This window comes from Astatotilapia calliptera, chromosome 9 (genome assembly GCF_964374335.1).
Source record: "Astatotilapia calliptera chromosome 9, fAstCal68.1, whole genome shotgun sequence".
Lineage (NCBI taxonomy): Eukaryota > Metazoa > Chordata > Actinopteri > Cichliformes > Cichlidae > Astatotilapia > Astatotilapia calliptera.
In genome coordinates this window covers 32260805-32280532 of record NC_137430.1, presented here as the reverse complement: position 1 = coordinate 32280532, position 19728 = coordinate 32260805, and the positions used below count along the sequence as shown (strand labels likewise).

Below are 19728 nucleotides of genomic sequence, written 5' to 3'. Positions count from 1 at the left end.
TGTGTGTGTGTGTGTGTGTGTGTTCAGATGGCCCACCTGGTGCAGGTGAAGAGTCATGGCTTGTCAGGCTCCCAGTCCCTGTACGACCCCCACGGCGTGTCCTCCTCCTCGGCGTTGCCCTCCCCCTCCCGGCCTCCCATGCCCCGGCAGAACTCTGACCCCACCTCTGACACCCCTCCTCCCCCGCCCCTGTCCCGCCTGGCGCCCCCCCTCGACAAACTGGACCGCAGCTCCTGGCTGCGGCAGGACGACGACATGCCCCCTAAGGTCTCTGCATGCCACCGCCAGTGTGTTTTTATCCACGTGTGCTGAGTTTGCTTTTCTTTAAAGTCTGTTTTTACCTTTTTCTGTCTTTTTCTGAGTTTCTCTTTACTTTTTGATTTTTTGAGTGTTTTCTGATTGTATTTATCATTTAGTTTATCGTTAGTTAAACATGATCTATTTGAAAAAAGGACTTACTCTGGTAGAAATCACAAATTTCTACCAGAAATTTGTGATTTCTGGTAGAAATTTAAAATGATTGTGTTGTGTATTTAGCTTCACATTAATTGTGTTCAGATTAAATGCAAAGCTGGGTTTCAGAGCACTGCTCTTTAGTCTTGTGTTATGTGCTGCAAATATCCTTCATCCCAGTGAAATGAGCTTTAGTTAAAGCTGCTCAGCGAGGCATAATTCTGTCAAACGTTTTTCTTATATAAACACCCAAATGATGTCAGTAACTGCTCTAAAACTAAAAGACTAAGACAAACAGACTTTGTAATGGATAAAGGACAGTCTATCCCCATCACCCTGATTAAAATTGTAATGCACAGACTAAAATTCTGCTCATTTTTGCTTCCTTTTTGAGTTAATTTTGTGAATTAAAGAATGCCTTTGCAGCTCTCAGTTTTGTACTTAAACTCTCTGATGTTTTAAAATGTCAGCTTTTAGCCTGTTGCTTCCGGACAGATGTTAAAACCTGCTGCTGTTTTGTGTTTCCAGGTTCCTCAGAGGACGACCTCCATCTCTCCGGCTTTGGTCAGGAAGAACTCTCCTGGAAACGGGCCAGGCCTCGGCCCGCGGGCCGGCGCTCACCTCATACGGGCCAGGTATGTGCAGCTCCGATGTCGACCGGTGGAAATGTGGGTGTGGGTATTTGTTCACAGTCATGTCTGAGGCAACGCTGTGTTTGTGTTACTGTAGCAACCCTGACCTGCGGAGGCCCGACATGTACTTGGACACTCCCCTGAAGAGAACAAGCAGCGGCAGCTCCTCCAGCTCCAGCACCCCCAGCTCTCAGGGAGGCTCCAACGAGCGCGGTGAGTCACCTGTTTGTCTGTGAACTCACAAAAACCTGACCTGAACCCACGAAACCCAGTCTGAGCGCCCAAGTAGGCCTTTGAAGGTCTCTCTCAGTGTAAAGGTACTGTTTGTAATTACCCTCTGAAACTTTTTTGCTTAAACTCTCACCACCAGGGGGCAGCGTTTTATTAGTTGAGATGTTTTTAGATATTTTGATGTCTCATTTTCGTTAATATTTCATGCTTGTTGAACTTGTTTCCTTAACAAGTTTAAATTTTTTCCATTAGTACTCGACATCGCTCAACGCGACTCAAGGTGGTACAGCTCGCCTCGCCTCATTTTCTCAGTGTGCGTGGTCCTGGTTATAGTACCGTGTCCGAGGTTGTGATAATTAGTATGTGACATGAACGCTAAAACAATGACATACCTGCTGCTCGGCCTGAAGCTTTTAGTCACACTCAAGGATCACGGCGTTGGTTTTTGTGGCCTTTTCACTCATTGCCAGGTTTCAGAAATGTCCATTTTGATTTCGTCACACACTCTCTCATGACTCATCGAGTGACGCCACTGACCAGCAATCGGTGGCTTGCAGTCTTTTGACGTCACATTTTTGCCTTGGATCACTTGGAACCTCGACCGAGTAGGTACTAAAAAGTACCTGGTAACAGGTACTTTGTGTTCGTAATGGCCAACCTGATTAAATAAAGGTCACACTGACTTGCTGCACCACCTTGTGGTTCAAATTGGTATTGCGTTAAAGTCTAACCTCACCTTATATTTCCCTATGCACAGACGTTTTGGACATAAAGTCATAGCAGTTGATTTTTTTACGCTCAGTTGATAATTTTGGATTTTGGAAGGCTCACCAAACCCACTGATGAAATGCTGCCCCCTAGTGGAGATATTTGTAAAGGGTAATTACAAAAAGTGCCTTTAAATTGCTTCTTAGAATTCTTTCTTAGCGTTCTGTCTTCCCCAATTTGTGCAAGCTCTGCTGTTTTATGAAAAACATCCTCTTGTGTTTGGGTTTTAGGTAATTCAGCCTCTAAGACTGAAGGCCACGACGCCAAAGACGACAACAGAGAGATAACCCGACCCAGCAGGCCTGCAGTGAGTACACACTGTGTATAACACAAACACACACACACTCCTGCAGCTCTCCTGTGTGTGGCAGTGCCACAAACCCCCGTAAGATTAAGAATACTCATTAAATAAACATGCGGTGAAAGCCTGACTGACTCTTCTCTCTGAACTAACCTCTTCCTGTCCTCCATCCCTCCTCCATCGTCCGTCAGAGCTATAAGAAAGCTGTAGACGAGGTTAGTGATGTTTCTCCTCCTTCATCACCTCACCGCACTGGCACCCTCACATACGTTCTGAATTAAACTCCCGATGTTACCCTGTGCGATTCTTTCAGAATAAAATCATGCTCGGCTTGTGATATTTTTTTCACTCACATTAACACAGGCTTCGGCCCAGATAATAATGAGAGCTGGAAAAGTTGAAAAGCCGTAAATGCTCCTCGCTGAGAAGCCCTCCAGCAAAGCCTTTGATTTTTAGTTTCTTGCTGTGAATTTTCACTTTGAATGAATAAAAAACACAGTTTGGAAAACTGTCTCCAAATGCTTTGAAGTTTCTTAGAATAGACTTTAATTTTCACCAACTTTCCACTTGTTCTCATGTATGTATCATCGATTCATGCTGCTTTTTTAAATTCATTATCAGGTTTTCATACCGAATAAGTTATATTTGTATTTAAGGTCTTTGTTTTCAAAGAAAGTTCTCAAGAAATATCTTATTTTCCAAATTTCCTTCACTTCCTGAAACTTTAAAAGAAGAAAACGTCTCTCCTATTTCAAAAAAGATTTAAAGCTTTATCAAAATCATCCAAACTTCTCTTTCTGAAATTATTCTCAATCAGTTTCAAAATATAAGGTCTTAAAAAATCCTGATTTTAAACCAAAGTTACTGTTTTCCAATAAAAATCTTCTTACTTTTGGAAAATGTGTCTGAAAACATTCCCTTCTGTTTCCTGTCAAAGAGACTCGGTCTGGATTTAATAAGTTATAATTATGAATAATAATTATAACTTGTGTCATTTCCACATGTGCCCCCCCCCTCCCCCCTTTTCTTCCTTGTTATCATTTCTCTCCAGGAGTTGGTAAGACCCCCCTCCCCCCCGTGCCCCACCAAAGCCCCACTTCCTACCCACTGCTCACGTGCACGTTTTCCTGCTGTGAACTGAAGATGTTTACATGTAGTTGTTTTGCTGAGTCTCTGATTCATTCGCAGGATCAGGATTGGACGATGATTCAAAGTTCAAATAATCACAACTCAAATCTTTCTTACTGACAGAGTGCAGAGTGAAATACTTTTGGTCTTTTAATCCTTTGAATTTAGTTCCTAGTAATTTAAATGAAATGTTTATATTCACCTTATTACATTTCTAATAATAGCCAAAGACATCCTATATTTATTATATTTGTATTGATGATGTCTGATATTTTAGTTTGTTTTGTCTGTTTTTACATTTTCTTCATTTCAGCATTTATTTATATTAATATTTTATATTTATAGTATTTTTTAGAATGCTGTTTATATTTTATAGTCCTTATTTTTATGTGTAAAATTACTTCAGATTTTTAGATTAATTGTATTTTTTGTTTACTGTATTTATATGATTACTTTATTACTTAATTTTTGTAGCAACTTTATTATTTTGTAGTAAATTATTATGGATTTTATAATCATCCTAATTTATAAAATTATTCATTATTTAATATATATTTAATATACAGATGATAAATATATTATCTGTATATTTATGAGTGTATTATTTTTTTGTGTTTTATGGGGTGTTTTAAATTTCCAATAATAAATTTTCCTCCTTTACGCTGCGTACGTGGTTTGTGAGGCTCACAGTGAAACCACAGTGCTGCACAGAGTTCTCGTGTGAAGGTTTAATGCATTAAGGAGGTCTTACAGGAGAAGCTTTTGGTTATTCTTGTGATCCAGAGAGAAACATTTACTGTCGTATTAAACTTCACAACAGGAAAATGTTGCAAAGAGCATCTCAGCTGTAAAGACAGGATATCGGCTGCTTTTCAAACCATCGCCAAACATTTCTAACTTGTTTAAACTGGTGCTGCTGTGACGTGTTTGCAGCAGAGGCAGTGCACAGAAGCTGGATGAGGCGTCAGGGTGCATGTACCTGGCTGCTCGCTGTAAAATATCACAGAGGCTCAAGTCTGCTGAACTTTGACCTCCCACTTTGAGGCATGGTGCATCCTCCTTCTCTCACTTCACCGTCCTCCTCTCGACGGACTCGCTAACGGCTTGCATGGTGGCACAAAAACCAAAAACACATTTGCTTCCTGCTCTTTGCTTCTGAGCCGCTGCAGCGCCGCAAAGAGGCAGGAGAGCTGCGAGAGTCACTGAAGCGTTCCAGGATTGCAAAAATAAGGAATATCAGACATGCAGCTTTTTTTATTGTGGGGGGGGCATAATCCAGGATGATGAGAGATGTTTGTGATAGCATGTTTCACTTTGTTCCACCTCAAACTTTGCAGCACACACTGTGAGATTTTTGTGTAAAAATGAATTTTCCTTAAATGATTGATTTAAGGAAACGTCGCCTCAGGTCAGCTTTGTTTCATCTCTTTGATCGCTGTGTTTTTATATTACTGTGATTTTCTTATTGTAAAAATGTTTCCTGCCTTGAATTTGTTGTGAATCTTTCTCTCAGACAACTTGTATAGTTCGTCTGGTCTCTTATGTCGAGCAAGTGAATTCTGAAATATCGTTTAAAATTAAAATTGCTTTTGCTGCCAAATTACTTTTCCATCATCAACGCTCTTACTCGGCTAATTAAACACTTTATTTTCAGTGTGATATTAATCTAAAATTTAATGAAATGCAAATCTGTCTTCACACCTGAGAGTTGTGCTTTTGTGGTGTTGGAACAGCTTAGCAGAGCTTTTTAGACGTGATAGTTAGGCTACAAAAGACTTTCATAGATGGACCGAATTCCTTTCAGTTATGATATTTAAACCTCCAAGAAGCCACACGCCGGATATATAAGAAGATAAACTTATTAAAGACAAAAATAGTTATTGCATGATCATTTTGGACCTGCACACTACTGACTTACAGAAATGAAGAAAATAAATAAGTGTTGAGTCACTTTTGAATTTGTCTTCCTGCAGGATCTGACGGCTCTGGCCAAAGAGCTTAGAGAGCTGCGGCAGGGCGAGGAAACCAGCCGCCCGCCGGTCAAAGTGACTGACTACTCGTCGTCCAGTGAGGAGTCCCACAGCAGCGAGGATGAGGAGGGAGAGGGCGGGGCTAACGATGGATCTGTGGCCGTCAGTGATATCCCACGCATCATGTGAGTGATGGTGATAATTCAGGAATAGCTTTGCATCCAAACCAACGAAGAGCACGACCACAGACCGTACCAGCTAACGTTTAGGTCTGAGCACGGAGACTGAAAGAAACACCTGTAAGAAATGTTTCTTAATCATTTTTTAATAAAATGGATTTTGTAAAGGATGGATGCAGCTCAGGCGCTGAGGATCCAACTGCAGGAAGCACAAAGGTTTAATCTTTGGGTGAGGTCAAAGGCAATCAGTCAGTGTGCCATAAAATAAGGCGCAGACAAAAGGAGAAGTACATCAAGAATTCAAACACGCAGGAAAAATTGCAGCTAAAAAGGACAACGATGGAGCAAATGGTTAGAGGCAGGCTGTGATTGGCTAATAGGAAGCAGCTGTGAAACACAACAAAGATGATGCCAGTTAGGGCGAGGCTTTTAATCACAGAGGAGGGAACACTAACAGCAGTAAGATTTGTAAGATTTTACAAAATAAAACAGGAAACGACAGAAACCCAACAGGAAGTGCCTTAAGTCTGGATTCTTTCTAATATTGGCCACCAGGAGGCGACTCTTCTGAATGCAAAAAAAGAAAAACAACATTTTCCAGGTGTGCTTATGGGCTCAGTCCCATTTCAGGTCATATTGAGCAAACCATTAAGTCCATTTTGTAAATTTTGGTCATTATGAGGGTTATGCAGGAGGATGCACATCGGCTAATGATGCACAGCGCTATTAGTGCAGCTCGGAGGACGGTTTGCTTTCACAAACATTTGGCCGATACTTGTTTTGCAGTTAAGAGGCGACTTTTGTGTTTTTCCCTTGTTTTCCCAAAGTCTGCAGCTCTGTGCTACACTCATCATTCATCTGGCAAACCTTCCTTTTCTATGTTTCACTGTGAAACAACAGCTAAGGGCGTTAAGAAGAGGCTTCAAGCCCCTCTTGCACAAGATGATATATATGCAGTATTTATGCAGTACTGAGTGGGTTTTTTGTACTTCTTACTTGTTTCTCCACACGCCATTATCACATATATAACCCAGGAGATGGATCTGTTCAAATTGTTAAGCTCTTATTTTAAAGTCAGATGCGTCTGTTTAAAAAAAAACATTTTAAAAAAGTTATTAAAAGATGATAAAAATCTGTTTTTCAGGCCCGCTGCGAGTCAGAGCACCAACGAGTCCTTCGGCACAGCGGGAGAGCACAACGACACCAACGAGGACACGTATGCAAACAGCTCCCAGGACAGCACCCTGGTGATGCGTGAGGTGAGTCTCCGTTTTAACCTTTGACCTTGACTGCACAGAAACCGACACTCTTCATCTCTGCACCAGATTTGTTGCTTTTTTACTGAGTAGAGGGCAGTGATCGTGGTCTGTTTACACAGCTTGCCCTCAAATCTCAGATATGATTCAAAATCAGCTTTACAAAACAAACTGATTTAAACAGTTTGTTTAGAATATGCTTTGGGGCTTTTATTGTGAAAGGACAGTGTAAGGGGAAAACGCACAGAAAATGGCCCAAAGCGAAGCTGAACCTGTGCCTCTGCCTCCAGTGAGCTGGAGCTGAAAGCATAGTTTAGAGGTAACAGAACTATTGCACATCCATTTCTGTTTATTATTCAAATAATCTTTGAACTCCGCTGAAGGTTTTGGAGAAAACAATCTAAGAGACTCACCACAGTGTAAGTGTGTGTTAAAGGCCAAGCGTGGTAGAAACACAGACCTGATAGCACATGTGCCCACCCTCCCCAGTTTAAAAATAACACTGAAACAAGCACACCTGCATGGGTCCCGCCTCCCTCCATCACCTGACCTGTCAAACAGCCTCGCTGCACAGTAGCCCGCACCTCTCTCTCTTTTTCCAGAAACACAGGGAACGGAGGCGGAGCTCAACCGCCAGCAACGGTTTCCCCGGCAAACTGTTCTATGGCAGCGCCAATCTCCCCGATTTGGTGCAGCAAAGCACCTCCCCCCTGGTCTCTCCAGGGGATGCCTCTGGGGTCCAAGTAGGTGGAGCAGCACCCAGATATCGGCCCTGAAATCCTCTCCACCCTAAACCTCCCCGTATCCTGACAAACCTCAACCCTGCTCGCCCCGACACCTGCCCACACTGCTGCTTTATCAGGGTGGGAAATTACCAGCAGCCACATTTAAGGCTGACATTATTGAAGCTTGTGGACTAAATGAATAAAAGGTGCATATGTAGTTTCAGAGGATTGGCCACAAAACCGAGCGCTTGTACAAGATCATCTTCTTGTGCACATCTGGAACGATTTCAACACTGCTCATATATTTAGGCCGCTCAGTTTTGTCTCCTTATACTTCCGATGAGCGGATCTCAGTGATCCTTTGCTTCGATCCTTTGCCAGTCACGCTGTAGGAAAGGGTCCTTAAGGTGGCCGTTGTTGTGAATTGGAGCTACAGGAAGGAAACTGAATTGATTTCAAAGAAGAGAAAACTCAATGTCAAATCTAACACGGTGAGATGCCCCCGAAAAGTTTCGGGGGCAACAGATAAAAGTGGCACCTTTAATTTCCTGCCCTGTCCTGTTTGACTCAACCTGCCTTGCTCTACTCGTTTGATCCTTCTTCGTTTGTTCCTCCCTCGCTCAGTTTTCCAGCCTCTGATCCAGGAAGTAACCCCTTTCCTTTTTCTGAGCACCTGATACAGGTCTCTGACAAAATACAGGAAACACTGATGAGGACCGGTTTATATTTTGTGACACTTCATAGAAAATCTTTGTGTTTCCTATATTTTGATCCCAGTTTTTTTATACAGATTTTTTGCTGTTCATGGTAAGTGTTTGACAAACACGTGTTGGACTGTAAAGTCTGTGTTTCTGTGGCTTGCAGTTTGGCATGGGAGGCAGCGGAGGCTCCAAGTCCTCCTTCACGCCATTTGTTGATCCGAGGGTGTACGGGACCTCCCCGACCGACGAAGATGATAAAACCTCAGCCTCAGGTAGGCTTCTCTTCTAATTTAAAGCATCAGTCACATGAGCAGGTGGTGTACAGTAAACGCAGCCTGGCAGCAAACTGTTTTTACCCTCTGAAAGGTCAAATATAGTGTTAGTGCTGCTGATGCTTCTAACCCGAAAATCTCAGGTTAAAGTTTCTTTAGCCCCCCCTATAGTAGCCATGCATCTGCAAGCTGCTTTGCAACCCACATCCTGACAGCCTGACTTAATCATGTTTGTATCTGTTGTTATTGATTGCCAGCGTTTTTATATATATATATATAGATAGATATATATGTAGTCTAATTTATAATTATGAAAATAATAGAATCCAATATATTAGTAGCGTAAAATGAAAAAATAGTGTAAAATATTGTATTATTGTCTCAGGGATGGGGCAGCTGCAGATGAGATGATGATGCATTTTGTTGTACTTTGTGCTGCAGCGCTGTTTGCTGATGAGTTGCTGAAGCAGGAGCAGGCGAGGCTCAATGAGGCCCGCAAGATCTCCGTGGTCAACGTCAACCCCACTAACATCAGGCCGCACAGCGACACGCCCGAGATCCGTAAATACAAGAAACGCTTCAACTCGGAGATCCTCTGTGCGGCTCTCTGGGGTAAAACTGTCACGTCAGCAACAGCCTCGTGATAATTTGAATCCTGTGCAGATACAGAGGCGCTAAAAAGGAAGCGTGTGTGTGTTTTGGGCAGGAGTGAACCTGTTGGTGGGAACGGAGAACGGCCTGATGCTGCTGGATCGAAGCGGTCAAGGCAAAGTTTACAACCTGATCAATCGAAGGCGCATCCAACAGATGGACGTCCTGGAGGGACTCAACGTCCTGGTCACCATCTCAGGTTGGCAGCTGATTTCACCAAATGCCACATCACAGATCCACAGTTGATGGGTTAAACTCACAAAGACGCAGACACCATTTAATTTATGTTTGTTCCATACAGGAAATGAATTATCATTTCATTTCAATTCTGAATTTTCCTCCAAAATAGGGAAGAAGAACAAGCTGCGGGTTTACTACCTGTCCTGGCTGAGGAACAGGATATTACACAATGACCCTGAAGTGGAGAAGAAACAGGGTTGGATTACAGTCGGGGACCTGGAGGGCTGCGTGCATTACAAAGTCGGTACGTTCAGATCGTTTATGGGAGACGTGCGGACCTGTTCACTAACAAACTAGAAATTAATATCTATCATATCTTATGTTGAATTAAAATCTTTTTTAGCTGAAATCCTGAGATTTCACATTAAAATGTGTCTTTATTTCTGCAGTGAAGTACGAGAGGATTAAATTCTTGGTGATTGCTCTGAAGAACTCAGTTGAGATCTATGCCTGGGCACCTAAACCTTACCACAAGTTTATGGCTTTCAAGGTAATCAAGCTAAGACTTGTGATATTTGGAAAAGTACATGATACTGATTTCTTTGTATTTCTTTATTTTATTTGTCTTCTGCAACTAGAGAGGAAATATCACACGCCTGATTCACAAAGTTATATCCAGCTGCTTTAGTGCATGACTGAACCTCAGTCAATCTTCTTTTCTCTGTCTGCCAGTCTTTCACTGACCTGCAGCATCGCCCCCAGCTGGTGGACCTGACTGTAGAGGAAGGGCAGAGGTTAAAGGTCATCTACGGCTCTAGTGTTGGCTTCCATGTAATTGATGTGGATTCTGGAAATCCCTACGACATCTACATCCCCTCACATGTAAGTGTGTGTGTGTGTGTGTGTGTGTGTGTGTGTGTGTGTGTGTGTGTGTGTGTGTGTGTGTGTGTGTGTGTGTGTGTGTTACTAGGACAGGCCTCCACAAAGTAAATCAGTAATTTCTAAAGTAAAGACTTGGTTTTAGCTCAGGGTAAAGTTAGGCTTGGGTTAGGTTTAGGCTGAGGCAGTGTGTGTGTGTGTGTGTGTGTGTGTGTGTGTGTGTGTGTGTGTGTGTGTGTGTGTGTGTGTGTGTGTGTGTGTGTGTGTGCTGGTATTAATACACTGCTGCTTGTCTTCAGGGACAATTCTTCACAATGTGAATCACTTTGTAAGGCAGGGGTGTCCAACTCCAGGCCTCGAGGGCCGGTGTCCTGCAGGGTTTAGATCTCACCCTGGGTCAGCTCACCTGAATCACATGATTAGGTCATTACCAGCCTCTGGTGAGGAGGTAACTCAGCCATTTAAATCAGCTGTGATGGATCAAGGACACATCTAAAACCTGCAGGACATCGGCCCTGGAGTTGCCCACTCTTGGTGTAAATCTTTCCCACCACAAAAGCAATACTCCTACTATGGATGTACGTGGTTTCACAACAGTACGTCCTCTGAAAACAGCTGTGAACCTCTATTGTGCACGTACAGGGACCTGCCTTCCTTCGGGGAACATGTCCCCATAATATAATAAAGCCCAATGTAAAAGAATTAGGAGAGAGCCATAACTTCAATTTCAGTGGTTACAGGGAATTAAACTGGTAATTCCATAACAAATGTTTTAAAAGTTTTCTGACTTTACCCCAAAAAGTATTAAAAGTTTATTTTAGGTAACATTAAGGTTAAGTTTGGCTGTTGTTGTTGAAGCTGGTGCGAGGCTCTGCGGGGACACGCCCCCATAATTCATTCAGATGTTCCAGTTAGGCCGAGGTCAGACAGATAGCAGCTGTGGTTACAGTAGATCACACCGAATGAATCAATGTGCTGTAAACATGACTGCATATGTGTACTTTATATGTAACTGTGTTTGACTGCATGTTTAATATGAGTGTGATTTAAGGAGTGAACGTGTGAGGAAATGTGAGAGGATGAATGAGCTAATAGCAGAACAAATGAAATGGTGAATGTGTGACAGCCCCAGAACAGAAGTGATGAAGAGAACAAAGGAATGTGTGAGGAGGAGAGGCTGTAAGTCACAGATGGAAATGTTTCAGCGAGTGAGTGAATTAGCAGATGAATGAGTGAATGTTTGTTAGTGAATGAACTGGTGTTTGAATCCAGAGGCAGAGGGTGAATCGCTGTCCTCCTTTAACCCCGCTTTGGTTACAGTCAGAGATGGACGGGCCAAGGAGACGGTAACCACAGCAACCGCCTCTCATTGCTTTTGGCAGTCATGAATCACGCTGTGCTCGTGTCTGTTTCCATGGCAATTGCGTGGCTGAGGAGCGGGAGGCTTTATTGTTGCAGCAGTTTCTTCTCTCTCAGGGTGGGGAAGGGGGGATGTTAGAGGGGTCCAGCTCCTAACACCCCTGCCCCCACCCCATTCAACACCCCCCCTCCCGTCTGTCGTCCTGGCAGATTCAGGGTCAGGTGACCCCGCACGCCATCGTGGTTCTGCCCAAGACGGACGGCATGGAGATGCTGCTGTGCTACGAGGACGAGGGCGTCTACGTCAACACCTACGGACGCATCACCAAAGACGTGGTGCTGCAGTGGGGCGAGATGCCCACCTCCGTCGGTACGTCAACCAATCAGCTCGCTTTTCCCTGACCCCACTGACCTCTGACCTCTGATAAGCGGTCTCAGCAGATCATCTTTCACCCTCACTATCTACCACACCCCTTCTCCGCTCAGAGCAACACGCTTGCCTTTTCTTGCCTTTTGCTTTCACCTGTAAACAAGAAGCCCAGACTGTCGTCTCACTCACCTGTTTCATTACCTGCTTAAAGGGATACAGCAGGTTTGGGCACTTGGTCAACTCAGAGCAGTGAGCTGATGAGAACAAACTGTCTCCATCGCCTCCGTTACCTCTTTCTACGTCTTTACCGTGTGAGAAAATTTAAGTCAGTTTATTTTAAAATCAGCACAAGATTTAGAAAAAGTAACCGTGCTGGCTCAGAGGGAGTGACTTTATTGATTTGAACTTTTACAAAAAGTAATCATGATTAAACTCTTTATATTACAAATATACTCTGCATACACTTTAGTCAACACATAGTGTGGCCACCCTGAAGCACACCTGGTTTATTTTCTTATGTAAGGTCCAAACTTCACTAAATGAACACCAGGTTTAATTCAGCAAGACATGAAACCAGGACTGAGATTAGGGGAGAGTGAGGGCCATTTTCTCAACGACTTCATTGCATTTTGACTTCTCTTTGCAACCCGAGCAACTGATCAGGACTAAAAGTAAAATGTTTAGTTAAATGTAGACAAAATGATTCATTCTCACACATCCAGCATTGACCTGGGGGAATTGCAACAAACTCGATGTGTCTGCAAATCCTTAAAACCAGGCAAGCTTTAGCAACACGCACACGCCAGGATCATGGAGAGTTTAGTGTCAGTGCTCTCATCACACGAGGGGTAAGTTGACCAAATGTATGACATCCCAAAACCTCGACGTATCCCTTTAACGTTAAGTGTTGAACATCCAGCGGCTGCATGAGCTGATAGCGGCGGATCTTTGCCTTCCTCACTCCCAGCTCTCACAAGTCGTTTACTGTCTGCTCGTTCTTCTTTGTGAATTGAGTTTGTGTCGTGTGTCTGCTGTGTTAACTTCTGTCCTCTTGTTGTGTCTCGTTGTTGACCGTGAAACATTTCAAAAGGCACTTTCTCATCCGCTCTTCCTTTCATCCTTGATTGCTCGAGCTCTGCAGTAACCCGGTCCAGACAAAACGTTTGTGAGATCCAGCAGCAAAGCAACGAGATGAAAGCTCTGCACCAGATCAATGCAGGGGCAGCACATCTAAATTCATCTATTATTTAGAAGTAGCGTGAGTGCATCAGAGCGCAGCCGAGCATGAGGGGTGGATCTTGAATCTTACGATCCAAGTCAGTCAAAGCTGGTGTGTGTCTCCGCCCATCCTCACTCTTACAGATTTCTCTGTGCTTAACCCTGAATGACAAAAACACGTGTGTGACTGTGTCTCTGTCCTGGAGCACTGTTGCTGACGTGTCACATTTTCTGTGTGGGCATCGTCTCCTGTTAACATGTTTTTGTGTATTTAACTGTCAGACCAGATTGTCTCACAGCCAAGCCCGGCTTCGACCCCTCCCCCACCCCGTAAAAACTTAAACGCCTGACTTATTTAACTCTCCGCTGCGCTTATAAACACCCAACCGATCCCGATCCTCCGTATGTGGGACCCTTTTTGTCTTTTCTCCCACATGAGAATAAAAAGAAGCACCAAGAAGCTGCACTGACCCTGGGTGACCAGGTGGACCGGCCTGAACACGGTTTTAATAACTTCTGATAAAAGAAAAGATATCAAAAAATCTATTAGTGCCACTTTTCCTGAGCTTGTAGTTTAGAGACTTTCCCTCCAGTATTCTGGTGACGCATTAATATAAATGAAATGGAAGCTTCTGGCACAACTTCACTGCACTGTGAAAGTGCATGAAAGAGAACAAAGATCTAAAGAGGTCAAAGCTCCAGCAACATTTATTAATTAACCTTCATCAGCCTGATCAAGAACTATACTGCACACAGCATGCAAGTAACATATGTAATAGAGTAGAGCAGGGGTCCCCAATCCCAGGCCTCGAGGGCCGGTGTCCTGCAGGTTTTAGATCTCACCCTGGGTCAACACACCTGTATCACATGATTAGCTCATTACCAGCCTCTGCAGAACTTCAGGACATGTTGAGGAGGTCATTTATCCATTCAAATCAGCTGTGATGGATCAAGGACACATCTAAGACCTGCAGGGACACCGGCCCTCGAGGCCTGGGACTGGGGACCCCTGGAGTAGAGAGAAAAAATTTACACCCAATCAGCTCCATCCTGTATATTTATACAGGTCATTTGGGGCGTGAACAGGAAGAGGATACATCTGAGTGATAATTTAAGTTTTTCCTCATACAGTGTTACACACATCCACTATGAGGGGGAAATAAATGTAAAACAAATAAACTGGTAAAAAGGTATATATAGATTTATAATTATGATCTTCTGGGGCGATCGTGGCTCAAGAGTTGGCAGTTCAGCTTGTAATCGGAAGGTTGCTGGTTCGAGCTCCGGCTCCGACAGTCTCGGTCGTTGTGTCCTTGGGCAAGACACTTCACCCGTTGCCTACTGGTGGTGGTCGGAGGGCCCGGTGGCGCCAGTGTCCGGCAGCCTCGCCTCTGTCAGTGCGCCCCAGGGTGGCTGTGGCTACAATGTAGCTGCCATCACCAGTGTGTGAATGTGTGGATGTGTAAAGCACTTTGGGGTCCTTAGGGACTAGTAAAGTGCTATACAAATACAAATACAGGCCATTTACAATTTCTCACTTTTATCAGAAATTAAGCAACACAATAAAATGTATAAAATCAAACTTCTTCTTATGATTTAAAAAAGAAGCTGAAACTTCTGGGGCTTAAATATTTATCTCTTTATCTTTTTTAACCCTCATTCAACCAGCAAGTGAAACTCTTGAGATTAAGGTTCATTTCCTCTGAGAGCGCGCTGGCCTGAGAGAGGCAGCATTAACAGAATAAAGCAGAGAAACCTCACACAGCAGAAATAAGGAGATCCTGAACTTTCCCACTGTAGTGCACATCACAAACAAACATTTCCCGCTAAACCTTCTTGAGACTTCACCATCATTTTAGGGGAGTGTTCATTTTAAAAGGCCACGGCTGTGCACAGCTGGGCGAGCTGTCATCATTTACTGGCCTCCACCCTGCGGACTCACGTTTCACAGTGTTCCCTAATCCTGCAACTAGGTTAAACTGGGTTCTGCTCTTACAGTTTTCCGATTGGCTGACTTTGCCCTTAAACGCTGTAATGACACTGCTGCTGGACAGCCCGATGCAATGTGGCAGCTCAGATAACTGCTTTACATCAAAGCGACGAGGTTTGCCAGACAGCAGGCCTGCGACGCGTCTCTCCCAACGCTGGTCGTTCACATCCGTCAGAAACTGCTGCAATAATCTCCCGGAAGTGAGGCGGAGGAGGCCTCGAGGTGTGACTGGCCTGGGTGTGAGACTGGTGCTGAGTCTTCTCCTGTCCAACCCCCTTCTGTGTGTGTGTGTGTGTGTGTGTGTGTGTGTGTGTGTGTGTGTGTGTGTGTGTGTGTGTGTGTGCGTGTGCACCCTTTCCTCCCCTGCAGCCTACATCCACTCCAATCAGATCATGGGCTGGGGAGAGAAGGCCATTGAGATCCGGTCCGTGGAGACGGGACACCTCGACGGAGTTTTCATGCACAAGCGAGCTCAGCGACTGAAGTTCCTGACGGAGAGGAACGACAAGGTGAGTCTGTGCACACACAGCGCACACGAGCGAAGGCGCCACACCTGAAACACACCTGTATGACGTGCTGCCCTCTCCCTGCAGGTCTTCTTCGCCTCGGTGCGTTCTGGAGGCAGCAGTCAAGTCTTCTTCATGACCCTCAACAGAAGCTCCATGATGAACTGGTAACCCTTCCACCTCTTGGACCCGCAACCCTTGTTTTCTTCACCCCGAACATTGGCCACTGAGGGATGGAGGGATGACAGGAGGACGGTGTATGTGTGTGTAAATGTGTGCGCGTGCGTGTGTTTGTGGATAAACGGACAATTGAGCATCAGGAGAAAACTGCAGGAGTGTGCCCACCCCACACACACCCCCCCTCCAGCTGCAGGGGGCACTACAGGGCCCCCGCGGACGGTGCCACTGCCTGCTGAGCAAAGGCGACTCCTCGTGCTGTCGGCGGACGACGCCTCCTCCTCCCCTGCAGGCCAACGGCTGCTGTGGACATGCCGAGTAGCCTTCGACCTCCCCGTTCGATTGAGTGAGGAGCTGCAGAGTGTAGCACATCAGTGACTTTACATCACAGCAGTGTTCACACTGCGGGCACAGCGGCAGGTGGTTTGGCGTGTCACAGTGAAAGCTGGTACTGCTTCTTATACTGTGATTAAATTAGGTTAGAAGCATGAGCGTCCACACTAAGCCTGCTGGATCTGACAGTTTTGTGGATTTGAGCGCCACCAAATGAACGTTGACGATCGTGAGGATGTTTTGTCACCTGCACACAACGTGGTTTCTGGCTGCCTTTAAGTTTCTGCTGAGACAAACTAGTCCCTCGAAATAATCGCCTTCCTTTGTCTCGATGCACATTTGACTCAGTAAGAAGTGAGAGGGGTGCGCACAGATGGCTTTATTTAAGGTAGTGTTAAAAGAATAGAGATCATGGCAAAGACTTATTTATAGCCAAAAGCGACTCGCTTTGCAGAATCTTTCAAATAAAGAATTTCAGGCTTTAGAAGAAGTTAAAAAATCCTCAGAGAGAAATTGTTTTGTTAGTTTCTCAAAAGCAGAGGAAGAGATGTGAATGACGCAGTGGAAAGAGAGTTAGTGTGACCTTAACCTCCCAGGACCTGGCGTCCACAGATGTGGCTTATTTAGACCAAAATACTCAATTTTGCTCTACAAGGGCCTGATATCCACTTACGAGGACGTTTTACTGCCACTGTTGTATCGAAATTTTCAACAAATATCCTCATATGTGGCTCTGATGTTTCTTAGAAACAAAAATCAGGTAAAAAAAAAAAATCTGGTAATTCTGTGTTTAAATAATCATCAGGTCCCAATCAGCCCAAATATCAAAGAGAAATTAAACATGCTGCCGTGGAAGAGTTCAGGTCTGAGGAGGTTAAATGACTAACACAGTCTCAAAGCTTTCTATTAATCAGTGACAAATCTAGCTACAGTTTTGTGGTGACAAGTCTAACCCCGTTTTTAACCCTTACTTTAATCAGTCTGGGCTCATAAAAATAACCTGACAGTTTGTGTCCATGAACATGACAAAAACAGTTTGCCTTGTCACGACTTTCATGTTTTGTTATGAGACTGTGCTGACATGAGAAATGATGGCCGAGTGCAAAATAGACGCTCACGCTGAGCTTATCAGTAATAATTTTTACTTTTTTAGTAATCCATACCCGTTCAGTACACGTTCTACGAACCGAAGAGAGCAAAGTCTGAGTCGAGCCCTGACGCTGTCCCCCTCGGATGCATGTTTTCTGTTATGTGAGCAGCTTCTGTCATATTTCAGGCCTGCGTCGAGAACAAAACCACTGGGTGTGCATCACTGTGGCCTTACTAGAGCTGTATCGGCAGTATAGGCAGCTTCTGGGTTGAAAAGCAAAGAACCTTTTCAATGGTGATCAAACCACATGTTTATTGGTATTATTGAGGTGTCAGAACCCGTTAAGGATACGGGGGAGGACGTCAGATGTCATCTTTATGGAGGAAAGACTCAAACATGAAGGCTCTTCCTCACAGTGGCTAATACACGTTATGAATTTAACACTGGAATCTATCTGCAGATATCCAAACCTGCAGAGCCAAAGCTGTGTCTTATATGTGAACTGGAAGAAGCTGAATCGGTGCTTCCAAAAACCAACAAATGTGTGTGTTGAAATTCTAAAACACCCAGGCTTAGTGTGGATAAGCTGCTTGTTGTCACGCCGATAACGATGGCGGTTAAATGTTTTGTCTCAGACCGATGTAGCTCTTTGTTCCAGCAGGAAACCACGAGGCCGTGCAGACGGCGTTTCTCACAGTGTGAACACTGATGCTGCTGCTGTTCTTCCCCGTCGGAGGCTACAACAGTTCAGACGAGCAGCGAGTGTCGCGGAGCTGCTGCACAGCCGGCTGCTTTGTCCCGGTTTGTTCCCAGCAGGGGGAGGGAGGTTGTAGATATTGTACCATTGCTGCAACAGCAACACAACAACAAAAGTATTCCCATCATTTTCTCACAGGAAGAACTCAGCTGTAGAGTAGGCGCCACCTTCTGGAGGTTTTTACTCTCGTCTGTCCACGCTGCTGTGTGCACTCGTGTAAATACTCACTTTGATGTTAAGGACAGACAAAGAAAATAATGACAGTCTAGCTTTTTATCCTTTCTTTTCTGGCTCATCCCTTTGTGAATCTGTCGACGCTTTAGGGGGACTAAGCTCAAAAGTTTAGTTTGGATTTTTCTCTCCATAATTCATTTGCCTTTATTTCGTTTTTGCATGATGGCATTCATGTTTTTTTACGTTACTTGTTATGAGTTGTAAATTTGAGGCAATACGCGGTGGGGCGGGGGACGTCTGACTGTGTACCCTACATCTCTGAGCTGAAAACAACAGCTGGGCTTTTATCTGCTGAACTGCACACTGGAGGATCACACGTTTACCATTAAAGTTTTTATGTTCACGATCATTTCCAGAGTGCAGCTGGTAAAGAGCGAGCAGGAGCGTCTTCTTAAAGGCTGGAGCTGAGCCTTTGCTGACTGTACGCGTTTGTGTTTATAGAAGGAAGCTGCTCCATCCTTTACTTGATCTTCTTTTGCTGTTTTTAAAAGAGATGGTGGAGGGGGCGAGTGATGGCGCGTTAAGGCCAGCTGAAGCCTTTTACATGTGCAGGATGTTAGCAGCACCCTGTGAATAAAGGTCAGGAGGCAGGGTCAGCTTGAGAAACCATAGATTAAAAAAAGAGATATATACTGTAAGAATTTTCGTTATGATGATGATATCCTACTGATCATTTTAGAGAAAGACAAAAAAATAATGTTCACTTATTAAAGCATAGTTGTCTTTCTACAGAATAGAGAACATAGCTATAAGAATTTCTAAAAAAAAAATCAAACAGTACAATGTTTTTATTGTGGTATTATTTGTATTTGTATTTCAATTTTTGTACGTATCAAGACTGTGAACATATGTACGATTGTTAGCCTCTGAGTGTGCGTGAGTGTGCGTGAGTGTGTGTGTGTGTGCGCGTGCGTGGAGGTGAGCAGGTGTGTGACATGCATGTGAGTTTTCACCCCGTCTGAATCACTGGAATCAATCAAAAGACAACCTCGACCTGGTAACACGCATCTGTGGTGTTGGGAATTCTACAATAAATGTCCTCTCCTTGTACAGCAACCACACCTGACCCGCTCTCTTTATTCATACCCGAGTCACACGGCAGCTTCTGTGTTCTGAGTGAGATAAAGACCTAATAGGAAAAACACTCATTTGTTTTAGACCCAGAGTTTCTACAGGCTGCAGCACAGATTCACAAACAGTCCCGGAAACACTCCTCAGAGATTTTGTTCCATATTGAGATGAAAGCATCGCACAGTTGCTGCAGGTTTGTTGGCTTCACATTCACAAATTCTGACGCCACAACCATGCCACATTCAAAGTCAGTTAAATTACCTTTCTTCCATCTGAATGTTGCAGACCAGGCAACAT

At 44.2% G+C, this 19728-nt stretch overlaps 1 protein-coding gene across 10 annotated transcripts in view; it reads left to right on the top strand.

Moving 5' to 3' along the window:
• tnikb (TRAF2 and NCK interacting kinase b) overlaps positions 1 to 19416 on the top strand; it is a 67285-nt gene extending 47869 nt beyond the window's left edge. For 3 of the 10 annotated variants that reach the window (XM_026180615.2, XM_026180619.2, XM_026180613.2), the window contains 17 exons: positions 28 to 267; positions 982 to 1088; positions 1183 to 1298; positions 2315 to 2391; positions 2577 to 2600; positions 5487 to 5668; positions 6807 to 6921; positions 7521 to 7661; positions 8508 to 8616; positions 9058 to 9228; positions 9323 to 9466; positions 9617 to 9751; positions 9897 to 9997; positions 10180 to 10329; positions 11896 to 12055; positions 15633 to 15772; positions 15857 to 19416. In XM_026180615.2, the coding sequence (XP_026036400.1) occupies positions 28 to 267; positions 982 to 1088; positions 1183 to 1298; positions 2315 to 2391; positions 2577 to 2600; positions 5487 to 5668; positions 6807 to 6921; positions 7521 to 7661; positions 8508 to 8616; positions 9058 to 9228; positions 9323 to 9466; positions 9617 to 9751; positions 9897 to 9997; positions 10180 to 10329; positions 11896 to 12055; positions 15633 to 15772; positions 15857 to 15940 (2196 nt within the window). In that variant the 3' untranslated portion in view covers positions 15941 to 19416. The remainder of the gene's footprint in view (positions 1 to 27; positions 268 to 981; positions 1089 to 1182; positions 1299 to 2314; positions 2392 to 2576; positions 2601 to 5486; positions 5669 to 6806; positions 6922 to 7520; positions 7662 to 8507; positions 8617 to 9057; positions 9229 to 9322; positions 9467 to 9616; positions 9752 to 9896; positions 9998 to 10179; positions 10330 to 11895; positions 12056 to 15632; positions 15773 to 15856) is intronic. The other 7 variants (XM_026180622.2, XM_026180614.2, XM_026180621.2 and 4 more) reach the window with 4 other exon arrangements.
• The last annotated feature ends 312 nt before the right edge of the window (positions 19417 to 19728 follow it).